Below are 27,990 nucleotides of genomic sequence, written 5' to 3' on the forward strand. Positions count from 1 at the left end.
TCAAGTACATTGCATTATAAATCTTTATTTTAATATGCCTCATACAATTTCATTTCGACTCACATAATCCATCAAATATACATACAAGGAGTGCCAAAATACAAAATATTTTCTACTTTAATTATTGTTTTATTTAAGGCACAATGTCCATGCACAACACGGATGTAGAATAGGTACCTACATTTATTTTAGATATAATATAAATTTTAATAAAAAATCATGACTTTGATTAACATTTTTTGACAAAAAAATATCTTACTTTAATAATATGCTCATTAGATAAAATGAGTAGAAAACACCTAACTAATATTTACATAATAATCTCATAATAATTTCTTTTCAATCGATTACACATTTTATTATGATAATAACATAATTAATTAAGTACTTCAAAGATTTGGTGGAGAAATGCATTATCTATAAAACTATAAAAGTCTGAATAGGAAATTCCCATATTTCGGGGACTCAAGGGGAATAATAATATGCAGGACTTAGCGCCGAATACTGAAACATCACTAACTAACTAAAAACTAATTAGCGCCTCTAGCGTATTCCATAAGAACTATTCTGTTTGTCAGATAATTTAGAATGCCTTGCGCTACTATATAATGTCGCGCTATAGGTTTTTAGTATAACCTACATTAAAATTTAGTGAACTTCAGTACTCGGTCGTTAGGTTAACTACAATAAATTGGTATTGTAAAGTATTCTGTCAAAATTACCTAAAATGTAACAGCCATATTATTTGTAGTATATTCTAGAACACTTATAATAAAAATACAAAATAAAATAATAATAGCTACCTCTTAATTCAGAGACTAGACACTAAAATACTTTAATACTCAAATATCATGTCATGTGTAACATTTATTTTGTAAAAATGCTCTAAAACTTCACAATAATATCTTATAATACAATAAAAAACACAAACTTTGGTACTAAGTTATATATTTACACTTATTTATTTACACAAAATTATGCAATACTTTGTTTCGCATGTAAAAACTATGAATAAATATAATTTATAAAATTATGGACACGAATAATAGAGACCATTTCTTATAGTCAAAGTTAAGGAGTCTACAAAGCAAAGTCGCCAACGCGCCGACACTTAGATATGTCAGCAACTTTATTCCTGAGTCTCCAAGTCGCCGACATAACCTTTTAAATTAATAAAGAATCGCCAACATTCAGTCGTTGTCGGTGTGTAGTCTCCCTTAGCGACATTGGTAGAGTGTTTTTGGTTATTTTTTCGTAGCCACTTAGTCAGAGCTACTACCATTACATAAAGAGGATGGAATTTAAGAGAAATAGTAATATTTCCCTTTGCACATATTATGAGTCTGTAATGTCACTTTTGCCATGTCACACATTGTCGTGCCTTCAATTTACTAGTAATTACTATACATCGGTTGTAATATCTACCTATGTTTATTTTATGATAAAATAAAACGCATTCTTCTTGGTGGGTTCAATATTAAGCTCACATTGTCAGTAGCAAGTAAAAAACACCTTCTAAATGTCTATTATACATTAAAGGATTTCTTGTTTCTTAACGGCCTAAGGTCTTCCTGCACTTGTATTTCTATTTAACTGCACGTTTGGCGCAGTGGTTTAAGTGGTCACCTCGCCGCAACACCCGTAGCGCCGCGTGTGGTGGGTTCGAATCCCACCCAGGACAAATCTTTGTGTGATGAGCACGAGTATTTGTTCTGAGCCTGGATGTCAATTTATCTATATAAGTATGTATTTAGAAGTATATAAGTATGTTTATCAGTTATTTGGTTACCATAGTACAAGCTCTGCTTAGTTTGGAATCAAATGACCGTGTGTGAGTTGTCCAATGATATTTATTTATTATTATTTATTATTAGCGGAGAAAACCAGGCGTCACAGGTCCTAGTTTGTTGCTGTGTTTATCGTAAGAAACATCGTTCAAAAGGTTGTTTTTGATGAAAGTAACACAACAGATTGGTATAGAATAGCTGAGACTACCATCAAGTTACCTCTCGTATCCTAACTTTTCAGACTTACTGTCCACCATTTGGATTCTGAAAGCAGTCTTCCATTTTTTACCACGGCTGTTGCGGACATTCGTATCCGCAGTCGCAAACGCGGATCCGCAAAGATTTCGCGAATGTTGTGAATAAAAAGTCCGCATCGGCATCCGCATTCGCAAATTTCTAAAAATCAGCATTCGCATCTACCCTAATTTATACCTCATAAAAGGCCTCACTATCAGCACTTATAAAGTTCAAGAGTTTAATTTCTCACTGGTGTTCAACATCTTCACTGTTCAAGTCTTATTTGATAAAGGGAAAGTCACTATCACTTTCATCACCAGAGCCGTCGTAGCTGGAAGGCGGCGTGTCTAGCTGAGGCAGGCCGAGGTCCAAGTACTCCTGGTTGGCCGTCACGGTGAGGATTTTGTCCAGGTCCTCCACTAGTTCCGTGAAGGAAGGCCTGTCACCCGGGGAGAATGACCAGCACTCGCGCATAAGCATGTATCTGAAATTGATGTATGTAAGTTAATTTATTTGTTAAAAAATATAAATATCTTTAATGGAAGGACCTTTTGCGTATCCAAAGTATTTTTAAAAGAAAGTTACATTGATTTAAAAGCGAAATCAGACAAATTACACATTCGATTACTCTCCAAATATTTTTTCCTGCTTTCAAAGTAATCAGGTTACTTTCCTTGATTACGTTACCAACATTTCTGGGTCACCAACATTTACGTTAATAGAAAGTGAGACGATCACGAAAATCCCTTCTCGTACATTCATCGAAGGCTTATTTACATAGTTTACATTATTAGAGAGATAAAAGCTTACATTTCAAGACTACAGCACGGCGGCTTCTCCATTCGATGTCCAGCGCTGAGGTGCTGGTACATGTACTGTCCCGGCACGGTGGGGTACGGCGTGCCGCCCAGGGTCATGATCTCCCACAGGAGGACCCCGAAGGACCAGCTGCAAGTTGAAATATTTAGGATTAAGACTAAATAATAATGAAAGATCTCGAAAAATGCTACATTTTAATCTTGTCTCATATCAATAAAAAATGAGAAAGTGGTGTATCGGATTTAATGCAAACAATTTTTGTTTACGGCAGCTAAATAGGGTAGTGGTGGCTTCTTTTTAAAGTTAACTCTTATGTTTGGTCGTTTTCTTATCTTCTACTCTTGATAAGCTGCCTACCTACAATAATCATCCCTAAAGATAAATAATAAAAGAAGAACAGAGAGAGCAATTAAAGAAATAAACTTGGTCTACTCACACATCAGTCTGTGTAGTGAACACTTTGTGATAAAGTGACTCTGGTGCCATCCACCGTACTGGTAGCCTGCCCTCTGTCTTCTTCCTGTAGTAGTCGTTACTGTGCACGTCCTTCGCTAAACCGAAGTCTGCAATCTTGAGGATACAGTCATCGGAGACGAGCACGTTGCGAGCAGCCAAGTCACGGTGAATGCACTGAAAAATAATCATCAACAAATTAAGCACAAGTTTTATTTGAAATGTTCACTATACAAGCAAATTGCAGTAAAGATAGGTACGTACTAAAATAAAGAGTTATTCAACTTGGGCACATTTTTTTTTGTATAATGTCTAAATCACAACACAAGTAATGATTTGGTTAAGATAACTTTTAGTAATTAATAGGCATTGGTCCCTGTCACTAGATATATAATATTATGAATCTATGTTTGTCTTACCCGTCTTGACGCTAAATATTCCATTCCCCTAGCAACTTGATAGGAGAACGATACAAGATCCTTTTGAGTCAGCGTTTTCTTTTCTTTCAAATCTTCGGTCGGTGATTCGTATCTGAGAATAAGGTATTAATAAAGTTTATTATTCCATTTACACATTTTACACATTACAACTAATGCAATGATTTACAGCAGACAGTGTTTTTCCTAACAGAACAACAACAATATAAAATGAAGACCAAGGAACCATTAATTCTCTTGGCCGATGTTCGGCTACGGTTACTTTTATTGATACAACATAACAATCTAATTTAATTTAAATATAATTATATCAAAAGTCTTAAATTACCTATTCCCTGGCCGATGGTTTCTCAAGAACTCTCTCAAGTTGCCATTAGGCGCGTACTCCACAATAACATACAGCGGTCCATCCTGCGTGCAGCATCCTAGCAAGTTGATAATGTTCACGTGCTTGCCAATCATCTTCATCATCTCCATCTCTGAGACTAGAGCCATCATTTCAGCGTCTGTGTGGCCCTCTGCAATTGGAAAATAAAAATTGCGTGAGGCCTATTATCGAGTTGCAGAGGAATTAGCAAAGCTTACTATGTAACTGCGAACTAAACCAACTAAAGTCACTTCCTATTCGATTTTTACCCACGTTAGGAAAAAAGTACTACAGGTATTATTCGTCCTCCACATAAAAGTAACCTTTTATGTGGAGAACGAAAAAAGATAGAATTCAAAACTATGAAATTTTGAATTGGTATCCACATCTGAAAATTCTCACGACTCATCTACTATAACCATGTAATGTACCTGTATTTGGCCAATTACTAAATCCTAATCACTACAATTAGGTAGAGTTATTTCTAGCAGAGAAATATTATCTTACCTTTCAACATCTTAACAGCAACAACAGACTGCATGCCCGGCTTCAATATTCCCACACACTCGGCCTTCACGACCTTGCCGAACTCTCCCTCTCCCAGCACCTTGCCTAGCGCCAGGGTTTCTCTCGGTACCTCCCAGTCGATGTCCATCGGCAGTTCGTATTCAGACATCATCATCGAATCGTTCGTGGTGTTCTGCACTTGTGATAGCTTTTGTTTTTCGATTTTTACTACTGGCATTAACTGTAGATGAAAAAAGATTGGGTTAGCTTATGATACAAACATATCTTAATATTTTATGAACTTGTAAAGTTATAAACAGACACGTATTAACTAACGTGACTCGTATTTCGCTATTTAGTAGGGAAAGTTAAGTTTTTTTGTTACCAGTAGCGGATATTATGACTCTGTGTTAAATACTGTTACCGATATCTTTAAAAAACTACTGAGAAGAAAACAAAATCTCGGTCTGCTCAAACTCGAAATTTCTCTTCGAGATTCGAAATCAGATAGTATGCATAATAAAACAGCAATTTTCAATTAACTGATCTAAATAGAGGATCACCTTACTACAGTCAATAGTAATAAAACAAAAGATAGTTCAATCAAATGTCTTATCCACTTACCAAAGCTTCACCCGTTGCATTCGGCGATCCATTAATCTGCGGCTTCTCAACCGTCACCTTCTTCGTCCAATGCGTCACTATCACCGCTCTCGCCGTCTCTATAGCCAGTTGCTTCTGTTCCTTCTCTCTCTTCAACTTCTTGCAGATCATGACTACTATGATCGCTGCTACGAAGAACATGGCTCCAAGGACCACGGTCAGAATGTTGATTAACAGTGTGTGCTTCCCGTGGTCTGAGGCCTCTTGTACTGGTGGAGCTAAAATATATTATGAAATTAGCGTTTGTTTTTGTATAGTCCAATAGCCCATCTGACGTATCCGCATTTGGGTTATTGGAAGGTTTGAAATAAAACATTGTCTAAAGGAAGTTAAATCTATGAAGAATAATTTTATAGGTCGCCTGAGGTAAATAATTGTAATATATTTTTACGAACACAATGACATCTTACCTTTGAAGTAGAAGACCACCTAAATACTAAATTGTCCTCTTAGCACCCATAAAATATTCCTAGACCCTTTATTACAATAACAAACAACACAATGCATAGTTAAGTCTAGTCTTTCTATTGTTTTATAATGAAAGGTTGTTGAACGTCTGTATGATTTTGGATAGCCAAAAGTGATGTTGTGCACTATATTATAATAACAAAACGGGCCAGTACATTATTTATCCTTTTCCAAAAGGATTTTTGATCGAAAAGCAGCGTTCGCAAACCAGTTTTTTTTAAATCTATAGGCTTTGTTAGGCGTATTAAAGAACAACATTCAACGCCTTATCTAAAGCCTATGATAGCTTCACACCTAATATTCTGTGTTTGTTATATAAACAAAACAAAACTTAGTATTCATAGTTTTTGTAGCTAGCCAAGGTAATAAAGAAAAGCAACTTACATTCCAAAACCGTCAAGAATCCCTTAGCCGTCGTGTTTCCGAGACTGTTGAGGGCAACACAAACATACCAGCCCTCGTCCTCCTTCGTTACATTATATATTGTCAATTGTTCAGGCTTGTCGGTTTGATTCTCACTCTGAAAGCGAATAGGTAATATTGTAGTCATTGATAAGGAGTGGTAGAAAAAAGTTGCAGGTGAGCTAACTGAAAACCTCGCTGTTCATCAAACTATTGAAATAAAATATTAAGGATGGGAAATAAAATTTACGCGGTAGAATGACATGCTTAATAATTTAAGAGCGTAATTTACATAGATAACCACATTTCTAAAAGCATTTTATGATTAAAATACGATTTAATAAAGTAAATATCAAAACAACATCTTTACACTTTCCTTATTAACAAGTCTCGAATCTACAAAGCATTTTATGGTAGGCAAAATTAGTAGCCAAGCACTGGGGAATAATTATTATTATGTCAAATATTTTAAATTTAGAAATACGCTCGGTATTAATTATACCAAATATTTAGTAGCATAATTTACAATGCCAAATTTCTAAAAGCATTAGTATTATATTAAAATAAAAGCATATGGTTAAACAGCCCTTATAGAGTAAGATCCCAGAGCTGCCAGACCTACGTCATTTTAGCAAAGCTGAAACTTTGAGGATTGTTAGTATAAAGGGTCTGTTAAGAGGTATGCACATCCACTACCTTGAAAGCGGGGCCGTTTCTGAGGTAGCGCGGAGTGAAGGTGCGTAAAAAACGACCCAAACCACGTTATAGTAGCAAAGTTGGTTTTCAGATATGTTATTAATGATATTATGTAGAATTAAAATTGACTATTTCCAGACCGTTTCCCGGGGCCATTACTTCTGCCAGACGCCTTAAATGTTATAAAAAAATGAGGTCAACTACGTCATAGTAGCAAGCCTAAATTTTATATATGTTATTAAAGGTACAATTTTAAGACCCCCTGTATGCGGACAGACCATTCCGCAGGGCCCTTCGTCCCCTAGACGCCATTAAACTTTCCCTATGAGTGCGAGAGTAAGAGCATTATTCATACGCATAAATGAAAAACAATTGAATTAAAAAAATAAAAATTGAAAAATTATTGAATACTAACTGACCCGCGCATCTTTGCTTGCGTCACTTAAGAGAAATAGGTCAAAATGTTACATAAACGGGTTATGTAACATTTTTCACTGGTACTCTGCTCCTATTGGTCGTAGCGTGATGATATATAGCTTATAGCTTTTCTCAATAAATAGGCTATCCAACAGTAAAATATTTTTTTATTCGCACCAGTAGTTCCTGAGATTAGCGCGTTCACACAAACAAACAAACTTCTCAGCTTTATAAAATTAGTATAGATTAAAAGTACTTGGAATGTTTAGGAAGATAAGTAACATTATTTTGGGAATTATTTTAAAAATAGATATGGTTTACACTATTCACAAAAATTATGAAAAAAAAATTGTAGTCATTCATCATCATCATCATTATCTGAGCTCTTACTTCCCTCATCAAATTGAAAATTTAAATCATCTCCACCATCGTCTTCATTGTTACTTGAATCCTCTGTAAAAAAAATGTAGGTAATGATGTTGAAAACAGTTACAAGTAGGTATATTGAAATAATTTATAGTTAAAATAAAATACCTAATTCGTTTTCAAGTGATTCGCTTACGAAACTTGGCAATTGGTCACCATCAAACCACTTAAAATGATAATGGTTATCCTTTAGAACCCACTCTTTATTTGCTGGGCTTAAAATGCTAGGACGCTTAGATGCTGCACGGCTACAACTTTTCATTAACACGTATACAGTCGGCGATTTGAATGAGAAATTCCACCGGCAAAGTGTTAAAAAATTCGACGCAAGTAATTTACCTCCTTGTAAATCTAAATTGCTTCAACAATTTCGACGAGCAAGTTATATTGCGGGTGTCTGGAGTAATGCTCATATAAAGCGTCCTAGCATTTTAAGCCCAGCAAATAAAGGGTGGGTTCTAAAGGATAACCATTATCATTTTCAGTGGTTTGATGGTGACCAATTGCCAAGTTTCGTAAGCGAATCACTTGAAAACGAATTAGGTATTTTATTTTAACTATAAATTATTTCAATATACCTTTTTGTAACTGCTTTCAACATCATTACCTACATTTTTTTTACAGAGAATTCAAGTAACAATGAAGACGATGGTGGAGATGATTTAAATATTCAATTTGATGAGGGAAGTAAGAGCTCAGATAATGATGATGATGATGAATGACTACAATTTTTTTTTCATAATTTTTGTGAATAGTGTAAACCATATCTATTTTAAAAATAATTCCCAAAATAATGTTACTTATCCTCCTAAACATTCCAAGTACTTTTAATCTATACTAATTTTATAAAGCTGAGAAGTTTGTTTGTTTGTGTGAACGCGCTAATCTCAGGAACTACTGGTGCGAATAAAAAAATATTTTACTGTTGGATAGCCTATTTATTGAGAAAAGCTATAAGCTATATATCATCACGCTACGACCAATAGGAGCAGAGTACCAGTGAAAAATGTTACATAACCCGTTTATGTAACATTTTGACCTATTTCTCTTAAGTGACGCAAGCAAAGATGCGCGGGTCAGTTAGTATTCAATAATTTTTCAATTTTTATTTTTTTAATTCAATTGTTTTTCATTTATGCGTATGAATAATGCTCTTACTCTCGCACTCATAGGGAAAGTTTAATGGCGTCTAGGGGACGAAGGGCCCTGCGGAATGGTCTGTCCGCATACAGGGGGTCTTAAAATTGTACCTTTAATAACATATATAAAATTTAGGCTTGCTACTATGACGTAGTTGACCTCATTTTTTTATAACATTTAAGGCGTCTGGCAGAAGTAATGGCCCCGGGAAACGGTCTGGCAATAGTCAATTTTAATTCTACATAATATCATTAATAACATATCTGAAAACCAACTTTGCTACTATAACGTGGTTTGGGTCGTTTTTTACGCACCTTCACTCAGCGCTACCTCAGAAACGGCCCCGCTTTCAAGGTAGTGGATGTGCATACCTCTTAACAGACCCTTTATACTAACAATCCTCAAAGTTTCAGCTTTGCTAAAATGACGTAGGTCTGGCAGCTCTGGGATCTTGGTCCATTAAAAAAATCTGTTAGTAAATCAATAAGGAGGCTTTGGTCAACTCATCCCGCTCGAGCTCATCCCGCGGGATGAGTTGTCCTAGTACAATTTTTGAATCGGACAACTCATCCCGCTGATATATTTTACGATTTGTACAGACTTGAAAAAAAGTGGTTCACTCGCATTAGGGCTAATTAATTCTTAGTGTGGCAACCGACTCGATAATGTTGTAGAAATATGGAACGGGCATATCAAAAAATATATTTAACCAAAACCGAATATTGCTGAATTGTTGGAGGGCTTGAGCAAAGACAAACATTTCTATGACTCCATTATAAAAAAAAGTACAGGCGGCATCAAAATTTCGAAGCGACTACCTGAAACTATAGAGAGCAAGAAAAAAATTGACTATCTCATAAACCAATTGATCACCGGCCAAATTTCAGTAGGATTTTTTTTGGAAAAACTAAGAAGATGACTTTGTATATTAATTTATTCAGATTTAAATATATATTTTTTTTAATATTCGTACATACATTTTATATTTGGCACTTATAATAGTAATAGTTTGTGATTTTAGCCTTTTGACCGCCACAGAAAAAACACTTCCCCGTGCCCTCCACGCCAAGCCACAAATTCAATGTCCAAAATGTTATCGATTAAGAATATTGATTTGACTGCCTCCATGGAGCAGTGGTTTAGGTCGCCACGCCGATACCACCGCGTCGGGAGGTCGTGGGTTGAGTTCCCACACGGAACAATTATTTGTGCTTTCCATAAATTATTGTTTCGGGTCTGGTTGTAATTTGGGTCCGTTGTTTGAATGTTTGTAAAAGTCCCCGCGACACAAGAGCAATTTTTAGAGCAGGAGTTGTCCTTTTAAAAAGAATGTAAATAAAATATATCGATAAATAAGTGAGTAATAATCAGACATCAGACATTTTTGAATATACAGCTTATAACACAAAAAGAATATTTATTTAACCTCATCTCCTACTGTAATAAACTTAAGACCACATTTATAGCAACTATTAACAAACAAACAAACACTTTTGTTCACGAATGTACAAATATTTCAAATAATACAGTACATTTTACCTTTTGTTTAAAGCGGGATGAGTTGACTAAAGAAAAATAATAAAAATATTAATGTGGACAACTTATCCCGCGGGGTAAGTTTTAAGCGGGATGAAATGACCAAAGCCTCATAAGTTAAAACAAAGAACAACGCATGCGTTAGTCACAATACCCTCACCGATACAAGTTTGCTGTTATCAAAGTAGACGACGGTCTCCTTGACGGACGCGTCATTAGGGTCCACGGTAACGTTGTAAATGTACTCGTCCCTGGTGAAATACATCCAGTAGACGGACGGGTGCAAGTCTGTGAGGAACTCACAGCTGAACCGCGCTGTCTCACCGACTAGTGCGGTTACGTTTGCCGCTCCACGAGTCAACACTGGCTTCGCGTAAAGACGCTCTATAAAAGAATTGGGTGGTTAGATTTGTTGATGATGTCAGGATGGTTGAAAAAACCTCAGACAAAGCCCTTGACAGGACCTGAATGACTTTGTTTTGAGAAAGAAAACATGCTGTATCGACCCCACTTAACGTGGAATAATGCGTAACGTGGACTAAACAAAGAAGAAAATTTTCTGATTTCACTTTTATGACTACTGGTTATTAAAATCCTAATTCTAAACAGATATGAACGGTATCTGTCGCGACGGTATTTCGATAAAAAAATACCATTCTTGGCGACAATTCTTCCATAAGTGTAGTTTGGTATGTCTAGTAAGCAGACACGAATTTCTTAAATAAACATCAAATTCCGAAGAAGGTATTCCATGGTATTTAGAATGAAGTGAACAACAAAAGTGCAAAGACTTAGAACTAAATAGCAATGGAATGTTTCTCGTCCTTTTATTCGGTTTGCTGTTTCAGTCTATATTAGTACTGAATCAAATACTTCGCGAGCTTTTAACGCTTATGGGTTAAACTGTAGAAATAACGTAGCTATGTGAAGTATAATGTATCTGTGGAATACTAGCTTTGAAATAAACTTAAATTCAGTTTAATCACAATAAAAAAAGAATTGCCTTAATTTTTTTTAAGTCCCAAAAATATCTGCTCCTATGATAAGACTGCTCCCACTAAGACTTATAAAGTAACAAAATTTTACGGTATATTTTTTATTTTTGAGATCTTCAACTTACCAATTTCTAATATTATGTTAAAGTTAGCTTACAACTACGTAAATAGACATTAACCGCCACCAATAACCATCACCGATTAATCTAAACGTGTTACTTTACTTAATCGAAATTACTAAGTTATTTCACAATATTACATCTTAACTAAACCAATTCCGCCACATAAATGTTATTTACTGTCCTAATTTAACATCTAAATCTAATTACCCAATATTAATTTTAACAACATCTAGAACATATTTTGTTAAATCTTCATCACCTAGTAAAATTCCTTCACCTTACATTAAGTTATAACAATCACCAAAAGTGATTAGTCATCATACTTTATTGCCTGACCATCCCCAATCGGTGATTAGTCATCATCTTTTATTGCCTGTCCATCACCAATCAGTGATTTGATTAGTCATCATCTTTCTTTGCCTGACCATCACCAAGCAGTGATTAGTCATCATCTTTCTTTGCCTGACCATCACCAAGCAGTGATTAGTCATTATCTTTTATTGCCTAGCCATCACCAATCAGTGATTAGTCATTATCTTTTATTGCCTAGCCATCACCAATCAGTGATTGCCCACTATTTAGTGATTGACCATCACCAAAACAAAATTTATGAACCTCGATAGTAACTCCTATTGGTATCGGCATATCACTGGGTCCGACTTCAACGTCTTTCATAGAGTAATTGTAAGGTCTGACCCAGTACAGGTATGGTTCTAGATCGGAGACCGGAGGACACGATAGCGTCGCTGTCTCGTTTACTAGGACCGTGATGTTACCGGGATAGCCCTCCTTGATGTACGGCTTCGATGGATAGCGTTCTACAAGAGATAGCCTATTGAAACTCATGGGTTAAGCTAAGAAGAACGATTCTCCAATTTCGTTTAGATTATATCTATTACTTTTGAATCCTTATTGTACAAAATGGTCAAAAGTATTCATGTAATCTATATCATAGTTATTTTTGTAAAGTATTTGAATTTATAGTCAAAATATTTCTGATTATACTCTTCAAATGATCTTTACAACACATATTTGCATAAATATTACTAATCCATTATCTATCCATCCATATTTATATTGTCATGTTTTGTAGCAACAACACGATTTAACGTTTCAAATGTTATTTCAAAGACCTTACCTTGGATATGAAGCACAACAGTATGGTTAATGCAGCCGAGCTGATTACACACAACGCAAGTGTAGTTTCCATTATCAGCTTTGGTCAGCTCGTCTAACGCCATGGACCACTTTCCATATGAAGGTTGGAAGTAAGCCCTTGTGATTGGAGTGCTTTTATTCTTATACCAAGTTATATTTGGTGTTGGGTTTCCTGCAAATTACAAAGCAGTGTGAGTATAAAATAATCATGGAAGAATTTCTCTACCACTATCGACTACCGACAACCGGCTAGCTATCGAAAAATTCTGTATGACTATCGGTTCAGCGCCTCTAGCGGGCGTCGCTGGAACTAGATTGGCTGTACATTTTAAATGTCAAACTTGCGATACTCGACAGTACCGATTGTAGGTCTGTAGAGAATCGTGTTACTGGTTGTCAATTTAATATTAGAACAAAATGGTTGAATGTTTTGTTTACTAACTTCCTAAAATGTTTTATGACTTGAAAGATCCAAAGTTTTCGCTATGTATAACTAAAATTTTACAACACGCTCTTAAACAGAACATATAAAATAAAATTAATTCAATCACTCGAATTCCACACGTACAGCTTTTAAAAATATTTCAACACGAGACTGTCTTACGAAAATACACACCAATAAAAATATTTATTACCTTCAGCGGCACATCTAAGTCTTATAGAGTTACCGGCTGGTTTCATATCCATCTTGTAAAGTTTCGAAGGGTGCTTGAACCTTGGCGCGAAATATTCCTGTTTCTCATCAATATGTCCGTAATTTGGATGATCTTTCTCCCCTTTTTCATCAGGATCGTCGTCTTTAGAGAATCGTCTGCTGCCTTCTGATGCGTTTTCGTCTAACGTATTGTTGTCCATTAATGATCGACTTTTGATTTGCGATAGTATTTGTGGTTGAGCATTGTGTCCTGAAAAAGTCAATCAGTAAATTAGTCGCATTAAGAAATGTAAAGTTTCCTGCATGCAAGATTTTGAAAGAATATATAACATTATTTCGACTTATTTGAACATGGATATAAATAAAAAATGGAATGCGAGTTCTAAATTTTGTGTGAATTCTTGTTAGACCATACCTCGTATTTGAAGCGCAGTGGTGTGTTCAATGCAACCCAGTTGGTTACAAACGACACAAGTGTAATTGCCTTCATCAGCAGCACTTAACTCTTCAAGATTCAAAGACCATCTTCCATATGTTGGTGCGTAGTGAGGCCTTCCAATTGGCGAAACTTTATCTTTTGACCACGTTATGTTTGGTGTAGGGTTACCTGAGAAATACATCAAACATTAGTTTTATATAAAGTACTACGTTTTAGTCGTCAATAAGCATTTTTTATAGTGTTCTTTGTTATATTACTTGATGTGCCATTTTCTATCTTAATCTTGATAATTTGTATCTTGTTAATGTACAAGTTTTTAAGAATTAATTACTTATATATCTATAATACGGAATTCACCTTCCACACGTTCCCAAAATTACAAAAAAAATGATATATTTGAGGAATTCATGCAAATCGAAAAACTAAACATATTTTTAAACTTATGAGATAATTATATAGCGTCATGATTATTATTACCTTCAGCAACACATCGTAATCTAATCGAATATCCAGCTACACCATGTTCAGTCGGGACTAGATTCGCAGGCTGCCTGAATCTCGGAGCAAAGAGTTCATCCTCATCAATGAGCTCATCTTTGTCTCCAAATTCTTCAGGATCGAAGTCAGCATCATCACTATTTTCTTTCAGACCACTCTTAATTTGCGATAGTGTTTCTGGGAGAGATCTGTCACCCATATCTGCTTGGAAACCTAATATAAAATAGATACTATAAAATAGAATAGTGAAACTATTATTTTAGTTGATAACTGTTAAATCTGTATCTTCTGAGTTTACGGCTTTGAGACTTGTCTTAACAAACGATGTCTTGAAATACGACTCAGTTAGGTAAGTATTTATTCATGTTATAGCTTTGCATTAGAAATTTTACGTAACGATTACACTCCAGACCAATGTGAAAGAAGAAACTGTGTTAAAGGAAACTGGAATTGAGTTTCCAAAATTAACATCCCAGCCGATTTCATCAAAGGAACACAAAAACCCGATACCGTACAGGAAATCGCTCGTTATTTCAATCAAATTTAAGTGCATCCCGTGACGTGTTCAAAAAAGCGAGATGTTTTAAAATATTTCCACACACGAATGCAATATTGCTGCAATACTGCAAACCCCGGAATCCGGTGCAGACGCTACTTGTTTACACATCTGGATGACCAATAAAGACACCAATAAAATATAATATGAAAATAACCACGGCCAGGCCAAAGACACTGAAACAGTGCTGAAAACGTTTTACAGCTTCAAGACTTGACATTGAGTGGAGTGTGTACTGTTTTGGATGTTTATTTGTATTTTAATTCATAATAATTCGACTTGTGAGTCATCAAACACACTGACGAAAGTGGCCATGGAAGTCCTTCTTCGATTTACGTATCACCCATTTAAATTGTAAAAGCAAGGTCGTTTCCAACTAAGGAATCTCAATCTTGAATAAAATGCCCGTGTAAATAATACAGCCTAGTGCTATTATTACCTTCAATATCTTGAAGATTGCTACGTTTCAAACTGATCCTGACTGTCATCTCTTTCCAATCTTCAGTGTCAGTCTTGCACGCGTACAGCCCAGCGTCCTTTGCTCTGAACATCTTTATCCGCAACCTGAAAAAGAAATAGTTTATTATTGGGACTATTATGAACAGGTGCTTAATTAAGGACTACTTTTATTTTAGCAGTTGCCTGACTATACACTATGCAATCGCAAATTGCTTAGAAGATGCTGCAAAAATGGCGGTTTAGGCAAACTATTAAGGAGTTTTTGAAATACCGATGAAATGCCGAGATATGGCTAGGTGTGGTATATGTCTTAAATTTCTTTGAGACAATACATAGAGTATCGTTATCTCTGATGAATGGTAATTAACGAACTGCTACTAAATTATAATATTAAAGAACAAAAGCAGAAGCTTTATTGTATAAAAGAGACCATAGAGATATCGTAAACCAATGACATCAATGCGGTAACAGTAAGAAGCTAACTACCGTCATATATTTTACGATGATTTTACACCTTGCCAAATACGCAGATCCGAGACAAAAATATCTTTTATTCAGCATTCTGAATGGAAATTTTGATCTGGAATGAATTTAATGCAATAAATTTGATTTACAACCGAAATTTGGCGTGCATCGTTATTTTTATTTCTTGACAACAAGTTTTATGAGTAAAAACTTTTATTATTCACTTTTATTTTTATGGGGAAAAGAAGAAAATCGTCAAAACCTTATTACACCACATTTATATTTTTTTGATTCACTTGCATGCGGCTTGTTTCGAACATAGTGTAATGATGATATTTGGCTTGAGACCCCTGGTCCACATTGCTGGTGACTCCTAAGTAGGTCTAAATCACGGAATGATTAGTCATTCCGTGGTCTGAATATTTGTAAACCAAATATCTATACTCTCTATCGTATCTCTACTAGCATTGCAAAATTCAGGAGAAATGGCCTCATTTGTCACATCAATCAACACGCGGTAATCCATAATCTCCACTTGACCGTTATAGAGCATAAACCAATATATTTCAGTACAATTCTAATTTTATCCAGCTATTTCAATCAGAACATATTTTTTTATACTTCCGATGTTTTCATTCACAATCCTTTCTTAATCCATCAGATTAATATACCTTCTAATATTATAAAGAGCCAAGCTTTGTTCGTTTTACCGAGCACGAGCTGTAAAACTATCTGTCTGTCTAAATCGTTTTATTTCTGAAAATGCCGTTGTTAAGAAATGGTTAAGCATCCAATACATTCTAATTTAACCAAAAACCATACTTTAACAAAATTAATAAAAGGCAAGGCGATGTCTTATCTCTTTTTTAAAACCATTTGGCGATTAAAAAGAGTGGCCAGGAGTTTCTTGCCAGCTCTTCTCATTGGCCCTACCTTCCGAACTGGTGGTAAATTCATTCTCTGTATCATTGACTATCATAAGTGTCAGCATTTACCTAAATGAATAAATAATTTAATTTTTATTTTATTTTATTTATTTCTACCATCATTTTCCCTTGGTTTTACTTTTAAAACTCTGTTACCTCTTTACAGTTTCATTAAGCCGAAAAAAGTTTAGTAGAAAACAAATCCTGAATTTGACTCATTCAAAACTAACTATTTGAACTGCTGGTAGCAACCACAGTTCTAGTAAATGTACAATCCTGATCGAAACTGTTATGTTTCCTAAATAGAAACACATAATTCATATCCATTATGTGTTGGTTGTTCCCCCGTTCATGTAAATATTGTTATTGGATACATTGCTACCGTTTCTATGTCTCTATTTCGGGTTGTTTCGAGAAATTTTGCCGCGTGTTATTTTAGATCTAGTTAGAATAGGTGCCTGTGATTTATTGACTGCAACTTGGACTTGCGTAAGTAGATTTTACAATAAGGTTACATTGATATTCGTACACGTGTGAAGGAATATATTATTATTTTGTAGGTATTCTTGTTTACAATATTCAATATCCTATTTCGTTACTGCTTTTACTGTCGGACGTGAGTGATTCGTTGCTATGGCAACGTTTATGCTGGTAATATTTTGTTTATTTTGATTCTTGTAGTCCGTTACCTATTTTGTCAGCGACCTTAGCCCTATTTCTAGGGTCGTTCTCATGAGGGTCCCGGATTGCCCTCTCTTACGCTCACTCGTGCACGGTGCATGATCTCTGTTTCATGTGCGACTAAGTAAAAAGTCAGCTATATTCTAAACAGGTAAATCTGCATATTTTAATGATATTTTTTTTTAATTACTCCCTTAGCCTTCCATCCCTAGCCTTGACTTGTCTAATATGGTCTAAAAATGATTTATCTCCCTTCATTCGGGAATGAAAGAAATCTTAAAATATAATGTACTAAGCCCTAACATTATAAAGTCTTACCATTGCCTCTGCTGTACCATCTTGCTTCTCTGAGAGTCCACTAGCTGTCCATCTTTGTACCATAATACTGTTCCTTTCTCTGATGAGGACTTCAAACCGCATGTCAATCGTAACCGCTCGTTGATTGAAGCCTCTAAATGCTTGTAGTCTTTGTCTGTAACAATAAAGAAGTAAATAAATTAATAATGTTATAAGGAAATCATCTATTGATTAATGAGAGGGTTATAGTAAGTAAATAATGATGATGTATTATAGTAAAGGATGTTTGGTCTATCTTATTTCGTATTTATGAAAAAGGTTTTTAGGAACCAAATAATTATTTATAGAAGAGAATTACTTTTGGTCTGGTGATAGATGGGACTTTTTGGTGGCCAAAAAATTACTGATTTAAACCGCATAGTTATTAAAGTTTTTGGTTTTTACAAAATTCAAAAGCAAATAACTTAAAAAATATTTTACAATATTTAAAAATACTCAAGTATTCAAACTAATCTTTATGCGGCCTTCATGAATTAAAAAATACAGCTTCACGTATAATGTGACCATAAACTATCCAGGATTAAATATAGTCTCCTTTTAGCGTAAAGTTCTCAGCTCGTAAAGTTAACCCTTCGAGCGCTTGTAGTGAATGCGAATGAGTTCTTGCGACTTCGAACACAAGTCATGTGCGAGTTAAGATTAAAAAATGTTTACGGGCTACAAAATTTCAATTAAGTTTATATTGTGACTTGATTATTAAGTTTGATGGATTCATCTGTTGTGTAGAGTTGTTTCTGCTTATTATGTAACTCGTGAAACGAAGTTAGACTTTTCAGTTTGTTTTTATCATTCTGCTAGCATTGTCATTATTAAAATGTACAATATTTTTATTCATTTGTAACTGGGACAAAAAATTTAAAAAAGTTTTTTTACACATATTATGATAGTAAACAAACCTTTTATCGCAAGCGAGCACATAACTAAGTAATTCAGGCTACTGTTTAAAGCTTTCCAAGACAAATTGGAATAAGCCAATAGCACTTCTACCGACTATGGACCTCCTAAAACTCTAATGTTTAAACAAGTAATAATTTAAATCCTATTGGACCCTCAAACCAAAATAAGTCCCCAAATTGAAACACAGGCGTCGAAATATAGTAAATGCATTTGCAACACTGGGGCGTGTTAAAATAATATACCAGTAGATTTATAGTGTTCAGGTGTCCCCGTTGCGAACTCAGAACTCTATTTTTGGCTTGAAACGTGATTTTAATGAGCATTGACGTTTCAAATTTTATTTTAAGTTTTAAGTCATTGTGTCTAACGACTTTCGCTTCGCATTTTAGGGTTATGGGTTACTGTTACTGCCTTTTAAATTTATGCAACAGTTTTTGCTTACAAGTTCAAAAGGGATTTTGAGTTCACTTTTTGTTGTTGGACGTTACAATTACTTTTAAAGTGAGCTAATTTGGAGTACTTGTACTTTTTCTTTGTAATTTATAGATAGTTTGGTAGTCTGGTATATACCGTTGTATTAGAAGAAGATTAAGTTATCTAATAGTGTTATTTGCTATTTATCAAAGCTCTAGAAATTGAATCCGCATTTTTTCTGGGTATAATTTTATAGCTATTGATATTTTTAAAGAAGAAACTCGATGAAGCGAAGTTTTTATTGATGTTTGATTTATTAAAGACCTTTTTACACTTACGTTGTTGGTATATGATATATCTCAAATCTTTCATAACGTGAGCAGAGCAGTCCTTCAAAATATAAAAATGCATTTTATTTTTGTATGCAAGTGGCGTTCACACGAATATATTCATGTAGCAGTTGTACAAAGTAACAGCTCTTTGTTTTGTGCTCAGCTGAAATTTTAACTGCCATCCAGATTTGTGGACTGTGAATTATTGCTTCGAGTTGGGAAAGTGCTGGATAAAAATATGAATAATCGATATCGATATTTGGCTTGCTTGAATCCGCATTACCCTGTTTGGTTCGAAGGTTGACTGAACTTAAATCCTTAACTTAAAAGCAGAATTGGTATTAATTTAATTTTATGTATATTGCAATCTTCTACAGTAATAATTATTTATATTTAGCTAAATATTAATGAAATCATAACGACAAAATGTTGGATAGTGTTTGTAAAGTATGGTCAACAACAGAGTGATTTAAAACTAATTAAATCACATCCATTATCGACAAAATAAAATGTAAAAGTAAGAATAAGCATAAAGCATAATCGATATCGAGTACAAATGACCGTCACTGTTATTTTTGCAAACTGCTTAACCATCGATTGAGTACATGTGTTGAGCAGATGCAAGCCCAAGGACCAAGGGACCACAAAAACTTGGAAAGTCAAGTCTCAGTCGTAAACTTTTTGGTGTTTTTAAAAACAATAGCCCTTGAAAAGGTTCGTGAGAAATTCCGTGACAAATGATTGTAACATTGTGAATGTTATTTTGAATAATATTTATTTTGTTTTTGTTCATTTCTTAGTAAGGAAATGAGTCTTGAGAATTTCTCTAACTGATAAATAATATGTAACTAGTAAATGGGATTTGACGACTTAATTTAAATAATTTCCCGCCTTTAACTAGTATTCAACACGTACTATTTTAACTGACGTGAGTATAAATATTCAGGTTGGCAAAGGTTGTGTACAGTCACTGATAAGTTTATGGTTATATGTATCGACCGCACAGATCACCATATAACTGGCAAATAACCGAATCACGAGCCAAATTGTGGAAAAAAAATCACCACCAGCATTTTAACATAGAGGTACACTGCCGTTTCGACCACCATCATAGTGAAATCAAACTACATTTCAAATCTTCCTTATGATTCCCATAAAAAGCAACAGGTAAACCCTTAAACACAGTACTTATATTTGGACCACCATGAAAAGATTAGTATGATCCCATTGTTCCAAATAATTTGTACCCGAATGGTCTCAGCGAAGGGACTTACCAATTACAAGTTATTGTATTGTCATTGAAATTATTTGGGAGGTATCAACGAAAATATTGAGATTGTGACGCTTGTTCAATCTCGCTTTGAATTAAATAATGTTAATTTCATTTTATTAATAGTAGCTTTTACTTTAACAACATTATTTGTTATTGATAGGTCTCTAGATTTTTTAATTCGCGGACAATTAGCGGAGTAATAACTGGTCACAATGTTTTAATTTTGTCAATTTTTTTTTACTTTCTTCAAGAGTAAAAACTCCCCGTGAGATGTTGGATTATCTAACAATACTTATTCATATATCTCTGAACACACTTTCAGGATACACATGTACATTGTACAATGTTATAATATCAAAAAATATGCAAAAGATTGTGCTAAAATAAGCATCACACCGAGCAAAGGTTAGTAGCATAATAAAATACATTTCATATAAAACACGAGATACAGTCCGAGTAATGTGAATATGTAAGTCTTTTGTATTGCTACCGTATGGGTTTTTAATTGCTTGGATTACAGCCAGAAATATTTTCGTGTAATGCTTCGTGTTCATTAGAAATGTATTACGGGAATTGTTCTTGAATCACGGTTACAGTAGAGATAGTAATTGTATTGAATAAAAACGGCAAATGTGTTTTAAAGACTGCATTTTATAATATTTTTTGGGAAACAAGATTTGTAGTCAAATTATATAATAGAAAGACATATAGACAACTATGATGAAACGATAAAGGGATACGTAGCAAAATGTATTAGTTCTGATATTATCTTTCACCAGAATGACCGCGAATTACTTTCTTCAACTTAATGTTAACAAACTCACAATTTTTCATGATAGTAATACGGATAAGTTGATGAAATGACTAATCACATGTGCATTCGAAACAAAAATCTTTGGCAAATGTTTGTCCAAAGAAATTTCTTTAAAACACATTTTTATAATAATTTATGTGCCAACTGAGACTCATTGTCATAAAAACACAATGGAATCCGTGTTATTCTAACAATTCCATCAGAATTAGGCCAGCAAGAACTAAGAAAACAGAATCTTAGGTAACATCTATTTCCGTACTGTCAGAACAACTCATAATTTTGTATTATTAGACTTTTATTCGATAATATTTTCTTTTATTTGTGTCATATTGAAGTGTTGAGAGCTGAATGGATGTTGCAACAACTGTTGAAGTATATTTGCTATAGTTTATTAGTTGTTTTGGATATCATTTCTATCGTCTACGATACTGCGGATCGGTCTGAAGTTTTGTTTCCTCATGATTGCCTGAAAATAAACTACCGCTACCGCGTGCAGTAATGAAAACCGCATATTATGCAGTATTTTTATTTGTTCATATCTAAGCATATTTCGCTAAACAATACCGATTACCTAGCATTAGGTACGTTTCATTACGGAATTTATTGTCCACAAGTTCCAAAGCGTTAGTATTAGTTCCGAGTTGGGATAACACCCACAACACATTTAGCGTTGAAAGTGACCATATTATATTATAATTGTTTACACAATGAGTTTCATACGTCATACAAACAAACAAAACGGTCACCTACGTGTGTTGGAACAAGTAGCGCGCAATATGCATCGGAAACTGTACTGTATATAGCATCGATTAGTTCCCGTAAGGCAACAAGGAAGAGGAAACGATCATCAGTGACCTGTCCTTCTACGAATGATTGTTATGATGCGTAGTACTATGTTGCATCATTATTAGAGGAATATTTTTGACCACAATTTGAAAAGTTCGGACGACTTTTTTCACCTCAAAACCGAACTTTCATAAACCAGTATTAAGTTCTGCATGATTTGACAAAGTTTGAGTAAGCTACTTTTGATTGAATGCCATTTCACAGATGGCATTTTTTTGGGGGTTAGAAGTTAATTTTGCAAACGATCTTGCCTAGCAATGGGACACTCAATCAGGCTAAACAAAAAAAGGCATTAAGTATATTATGTAATTGTACAGGTAAAATAATACGTTTCTTCTGATTGCGAGCTAATTCCCGGTTTAAGCAGTTATTAAAAAAGATTCTCAAAATTTTCGAACCGCAGTAAATATTTAAAGACTAGGACTAAATAGGAAATTCGAACCAGTTATCCATGGTACGACTATTTACCATCTTTGTTTAGATGAAAATGCCCAGAAACTCTTAACAACTTTTCATTACCGGCTGTATTCACTCACCTACATAACAATACTGTCTACAAAAACAAAATTTTCTTTATCTCGTGTCAACTACAGCACTACAGCTAAACCTTAACCTACTGTAACGTATCTAATACCGTACTGTGCATGACTAGTATATTAAATATACTGAACATGTCAACAATAGGCATCCTCCATACTTGCGCCTTATACAGTCCGCTACGATTTGAGGTACTATACGCTAGATACATACTGATGTTGGAAGGAATTTGTTTGTTTGTCTGTTTTATTGCTTTAGTTGATGTTTTCACGGTTCAGTGGGTAACGTCGCACTGTTACTGTCGGGGATTGTTGGTTCGATTCCCACAATACAACTTATTCCGTGATCTACAAATAGTCGTTTTAGGTTTGGTTGTAATTTAAATTCCTTGTTTTTTCTATACGTTTATAAAAAGTTTTCATTAAACAAGGATATAATATATTGAATTAAAGGGTATACTATAATGATTGCTCAGGCTGCCTTTTAAAACACTTTTATTAACCTATAAATCTTAATAATCAACTAAAATCTTCACTACGTTAGTTTCATATTCTAACTTTCCCTTAATAGTACATCAAAGCAACAAAATCAGTTTTCTTTGGGCTTTCCTTTAGTTCAGATTTCAAAGCGCCCATTATGTAGCCACAACTATACGGCCACATCAATGAAAAGTAACTCATTTGGGCAACCTAATCTTAACAAGCTTAAGTTAGTGAATTTTATCACATCGTCAGGTTAAAATGCGTTGAAAAAGAATACGACTTATATTTCAAGAAATAAATGGAGAATGCAATTATCTAATCCTTAACTTAGTTCCCTTTTTAAGAAATTAATTTTATCTCAAAAGAGACATGCACGATATTCTTGTCGCTTTGGTCTCTGCCTGCCCCAATGGGAAACAGGCGTAATGTTATGTATGTACATATGTTTGTATTTTGTCGCTACAGAATATTTAGTTAACACCTTAATTTAAGTTATCAGAACTATTTTTACTCAAAAACATACACTCACTAAAACAGTTTCAATCTCCCTTCATACTCAATAACCCACACAAAAAACATCCCTCAAAAAATAAAACTGCGTACAAAATAACTTGAAGTTAACCGTCAAGTATCAATGTCAAGGTACTACGATACTTATCCTGAAAACTACACCCTGTATTTCAAGCCAGACCAATTTCAACCTTATAACTATAGAAATAAGAGTGAATTTAATTAGTGGTGTATGTGAAAATATCACGTGGCACCCGTCATATTAAGTATGGTGATGTGACATGTAGAAATAGCCATGCTTCCTGTGATTTTATGCCCCGTTCGTATTCAATTTTGTTCGTGAATGTGCTGTTAATATTTTGGGAGAATGCTCAGGTAAGGAGCTTATGGTGAGACTATTGATAGTAGCGATGTTACTTTCGTTTAGAGTGAAATGCTAATATTGATGAAAGTTACTGATTTAAATTAACTGAACAAGCAAACTTATTTTGAGTGATCATAATTTTTTGCAAAATTATGCTTGAAATGAGGTCAACCTTTAGTATGCAAAACATGTTTCAAAGTTTGTAGTTGATTAAACTAAATTATCTCTCATTTTTTTACAGTCAAATTAAAGCTCTTCTTCGATTCAGCGGCAGAATTTCAAAATCATTCCTCAAATAAAACATATTTTCATCACGGCTAATATGAAGGAATTTATCACTTAATATCTAATTAGACATCACCTCAAAGTTTATTATGACAACTTCAAAGCAGAACACGAATATAGGAAACTATCAACCACACTAAAAGATGAAAAGACGATATTTTTAATACGTTGTCGCGTCAAGAATATAAAAATATTAAAAAGACACACCGCTACATCCGTTTCCTCTTCGGATTTCGATTGCGCGTGCGCGGGCTTTTTCCCAATTAAGATGGCGGCAAAAGGCGGAAGCCGAACGTCGTTACTAGTAATCCGAAACGTCACTTCCTCCTGTTTGACAGTTGCGAAATTTAAATTCAACGGTTGGTATGACGTGATAATTTGACAGTTATGATGTAAATTGCCAAGTATGTTGGCTGAATATCAGGAATTTTGATTTTGAACATGAATGTGGAAATAATTAACGTTTGAATTGGGATGACTGACATAAATTTTGAAATAGATGATTTAACGGAATTCATACAGACATTAGTATAATGTCTTCCTGTCATGGAAATAGAGAACGGAAATCTAATGGTATTTTGGTTCTTCCAGTCTGTTCACGTTCCCTATTAAGGCATGTGCTAACAAACAGATTACTTTGGCTGAGTTGCACTCACTACTTTCTAACTGAAACCAAGTACAAACTATCCTATATCGTAGTTTTCATAAATTGCTAAACTAGCCGTGCTTTTTATAAAGCTGTAACTGAAAATTGCTTTGTAGAATGCAGAATCTTCAAAATTAACAGAAACCTAATAAATAAGGCTTAAATCATATACAAGTAATTGAGTTTTACACAGGATAGGTACTAAATCTTTAAATGACGTTTATTGATCTCCCATATTGCACATTTATGCAAAACGTAGTGGCCATCTCCTTCCAATTATCTATTATGTAAGACTCGTATATCATCGCTTATGTACATTTAAATAGCTGTTATAATCAGGAGTTTCCTGCAAATGTGACTATTGGTATATTTATTACTTACTAGTTTTCTTAGTATTTGTTGTTGGTAACCAATAGCATTTTAAAAGGAAATTGAAATGAATGAGGTATCTTCTTCGTCGGCTAAAATGTATTTTGATCGTTCGTCGAAAAACGTTTCCAGTATCTGTATCTCCAAAACACTTTTTTGTCGGGAAATGTACAAAAAAAAGGAGCTATTAGCATAATCTTAAATCTACTTGTCATGATAATCTTAATTATGGTTTCTCGTAAAATATCATAAAACAGCTCGTTGTCTATCACCAAAATCCTTAAATCAATAAAATAAACATCATCACATCTTTCAAAAGGCACGACTATCTCGAAATCGTCACAAAAACAGTAATCATTTCTGCTAATAGCAACCGAATAGTTCGAATAGTTAAATACTTTTTGCTTCTCAACTTTTTCTTCTATCACATGTGAGTTTTGGCGCGAAGGGTCGGCCGCCATCTTTGTTTTATTTATAGAGGCGCGTGCGCGTTACTTTTAGTTGCGTTCAATTAGTTTGATTTGTGAGAAATCGATTTCATGGAAGACACCGTTGACGAGGACTTTGAAACGGCTGTAAATAATTTTAATTGGAAATGCGAAGGTGTTACCGGTGTTTACAAGCAGATGGTTAGGAATAAGAGATTATAGATATCATTACATGTATTTACCTCGGATAGCAACTAGTAGGACGAGAATAGGCACCTATAGCCAGTATGGTGATGAGCTGATGAGAGAGCGATTGCTTTAAATAATTGGCCATAGTTAAACGGAAAGGATCCAACCCACACTACGGCCGAAAATGAGTTATGTATACCAAAACACTCCTTGAAGTTAAAATTTTAATTCAAACCCTGAAGTTATAGTCCTGAGTTAGTCCCCAAAGTTAAAGTGGAGAATCAATGACGGAATACGATCTGAACTTAAAAGTTAAATATCTCGAAACTACGTCTGTGTGGGTTGGATCGTTTCCGTTTAACTATGGCCAATTATGAAACACTCGCAAATAGGATTAAAAAAATACTTTTTATCTATGTTTGTACTTTGACAGACACACTATAGGCACTAATTAGGATCTGGATGATTAGGAACTATACACAAACTGGTTGTTATTTTCACCTAAACCCAATTACACCGTCTTTGTTGTTTAAAAAATGAGGACAGCAAAACATGAAGCTCAGTATAAATCTTTTACTACCTGTAGTTTAATTTTCCATGAATTATTTGATGTAGCTCATATAGCACATAATTAGTAGTCGTTCAAACAACTGCGCGTACGCACGCGCTAACATTGTGATAAATTGACCTTTTGCCAACAGTTTTAGTTCATCATGTTTAATACTGTTTATTATTAGAGAAAAAACGAGTTATTCTTGATGTTTTTGTAGGGCATTTACCTCTATAAGTAATGATGAACATAGACATTCGGTAAACAGAAAAACTTACTTTTTGATCATCTTGTAAAAGAGTTTCCCACTAGATTTCTTTCAATATATCTTTCAATAATATTACCTCACTTTACTATTGGTACTACAGATTTTACAGAGGTTAAGGATATTAACCAATTCCTTCTCGAAAGTTCTCAATAGTGTCTTGATAGTTGATAGTGGTCTTTTTTTCACACACACTGTCGACTCTTGACTGAAACATTGTTTGCTATCTGAGCCTTTAGCCACTGAAACTTTCAGTGGCCTTTTATAAGTTTTCGGCTTAATGATAAATCATTTCTGTAAATCGTTCCTTTAACCTTACACGAGCTAACGCCAAACAGTCTAGGTTCTAAAATAAATATCAATGAAAATAAAGTCATCTAATATTGTATGTGTAATAATGTGAGGCCAGTGTTTGTTCGCTAACGTAGCGTTAAACACAGATTAATTTCGCTTTCACGATCCGTGTTCAAGAAAGCTTTGCGACGCCTACGATCAGGAAACGTCTAATCTTATGGCTGTCGGATTTTGGTTTTGAGATGCTCTATGAATATTTTATAATGAAATTATCCTAATATTACAGTACAGATTTTAATGGAATTTTGTACACAGATAATTACTTCTGAATGAACACAGGATACCTTTTACTCCGCGAAATCTATGCGCGTTTTAAGTATCTTTCATATTTGTTAATATTATTATTGTCATCTGAACCGATTTTGATTTCAGCATGCAATTCAAGATAGTTGAATAACTGAAATAACGGGGGAAAATGGTGGACGAAACTTTGAAAAGAGCCTTACTGGTTAGTTCGTTTTCTATAAAACGTGTTAAGAACACCAATGCTTTACTAATTGACTTTGGGACAAAATTTTTATTAGGGAATTTGGTTTTCTTGCTGGCAACCCTGCGCACGAGTGTACGTCGCGCACAATTACGTCACGGCTGGACGAATTTACAGTAATAGTGATGTGTTTTATTAGTTTATTAGTGTGCGCGCCGATTTGTGTCTAACTCGTCTCTTTTGGTTAAAACTACTTGACTTTATGTGTTCTCTTGTCGTTGATTTATATGGGCTTTTTATAAATGAATAGTGGTTTTTGAAAATACCCAATTTGAGATTCAA

At 34.4% G+C, this 27,990-nt stretch overlaps 1 protein-coding gene across 2 annotated transcripts in view; it reads right to left on the reverse strand.

The window, feature by feature from the left end:
* Positions 1-5: 5 nt before the first annotated feature.
* htl (heartless) overlaps positions 6-27,990 on the reverse strand; it is an 89,279-nt gene continuing 61,294 nt past the window's right edge. Inside the window, exons 3-17 of one of the 2 annotated variants that reach the window (XM_076128433.1) lie at positions 17,628-17,781; positions 15,218-15,342; positions 14,202-14,435; positions 13,701-13,892; positions 13,266-13,535; positions 12,611-12,802; positions 10,516-10,739; positions 6,123-6,258; positions 5,232-5,488; positions 4,608-4,848; positions 4,062-4,251; positions 3,716-3,827; positions 3,280-3,473; positions 2,835-2,972; positions 6-2,508 (exon numbers count right to left, since the gene is read on the reverse strand). In XM_076128433.1, coding sequence (XP_075984548.1) covers positions 2,304-2,508; positions 2,835-2,972; positions 3,280-3,473; positions 3,716-3,827; positions 4,062-4,251; positions 4,608-4,848; positions 5,232-5,488; positions 6,123-6,258; positions 10,516-10,739; positions 12,611-12,802; positions 13,266-13,535; positions 13,701-13,892; positions 14,202-14,435; positions 15,218-15,342; positions 17,628-17,781 — 2,864 coding nt within the window. In that variant the 3' untranslated portion in view covers positions 6-2,303. Of the gene's footprint in view, positions 2,509-2,834; positions 2,973-3,279; positions 3,474-3,715; positions 3,828-4,061; positions 4,252-4,607; positions 4,849-5,231; positions 5,489-6,122; positions 6,259-10,515; positions 10,740-12,087; positions 12,291-12,610; positions 12,803-13,265; positions 13,536-13,700; positions 13,893-14,201; positions 14,436-15,217; positions 15,343-17,627; positions 17,782-27,990 lie in introns of both variants that reach the window. The other variant, XM_076128434.1, reaches the window with a different exon arrangement.

Source organism: Anticarsia gemmatalis, chromosome 21, assembly GCF_050436995.1.
Source record: "Anticarsia gemmatalis isolate Benzon Research Colony breed Stoneville strain chromosome 21, ilAntGemm2 primary, whole genome shotgun sequence".
NCBI classification, from domain to species: Eukaryota; Metazoa; Arthropoda; class Insecta; order Lepidoptera; family Erebidae; genus Anticarsia; species Anticarsia gemmatalis.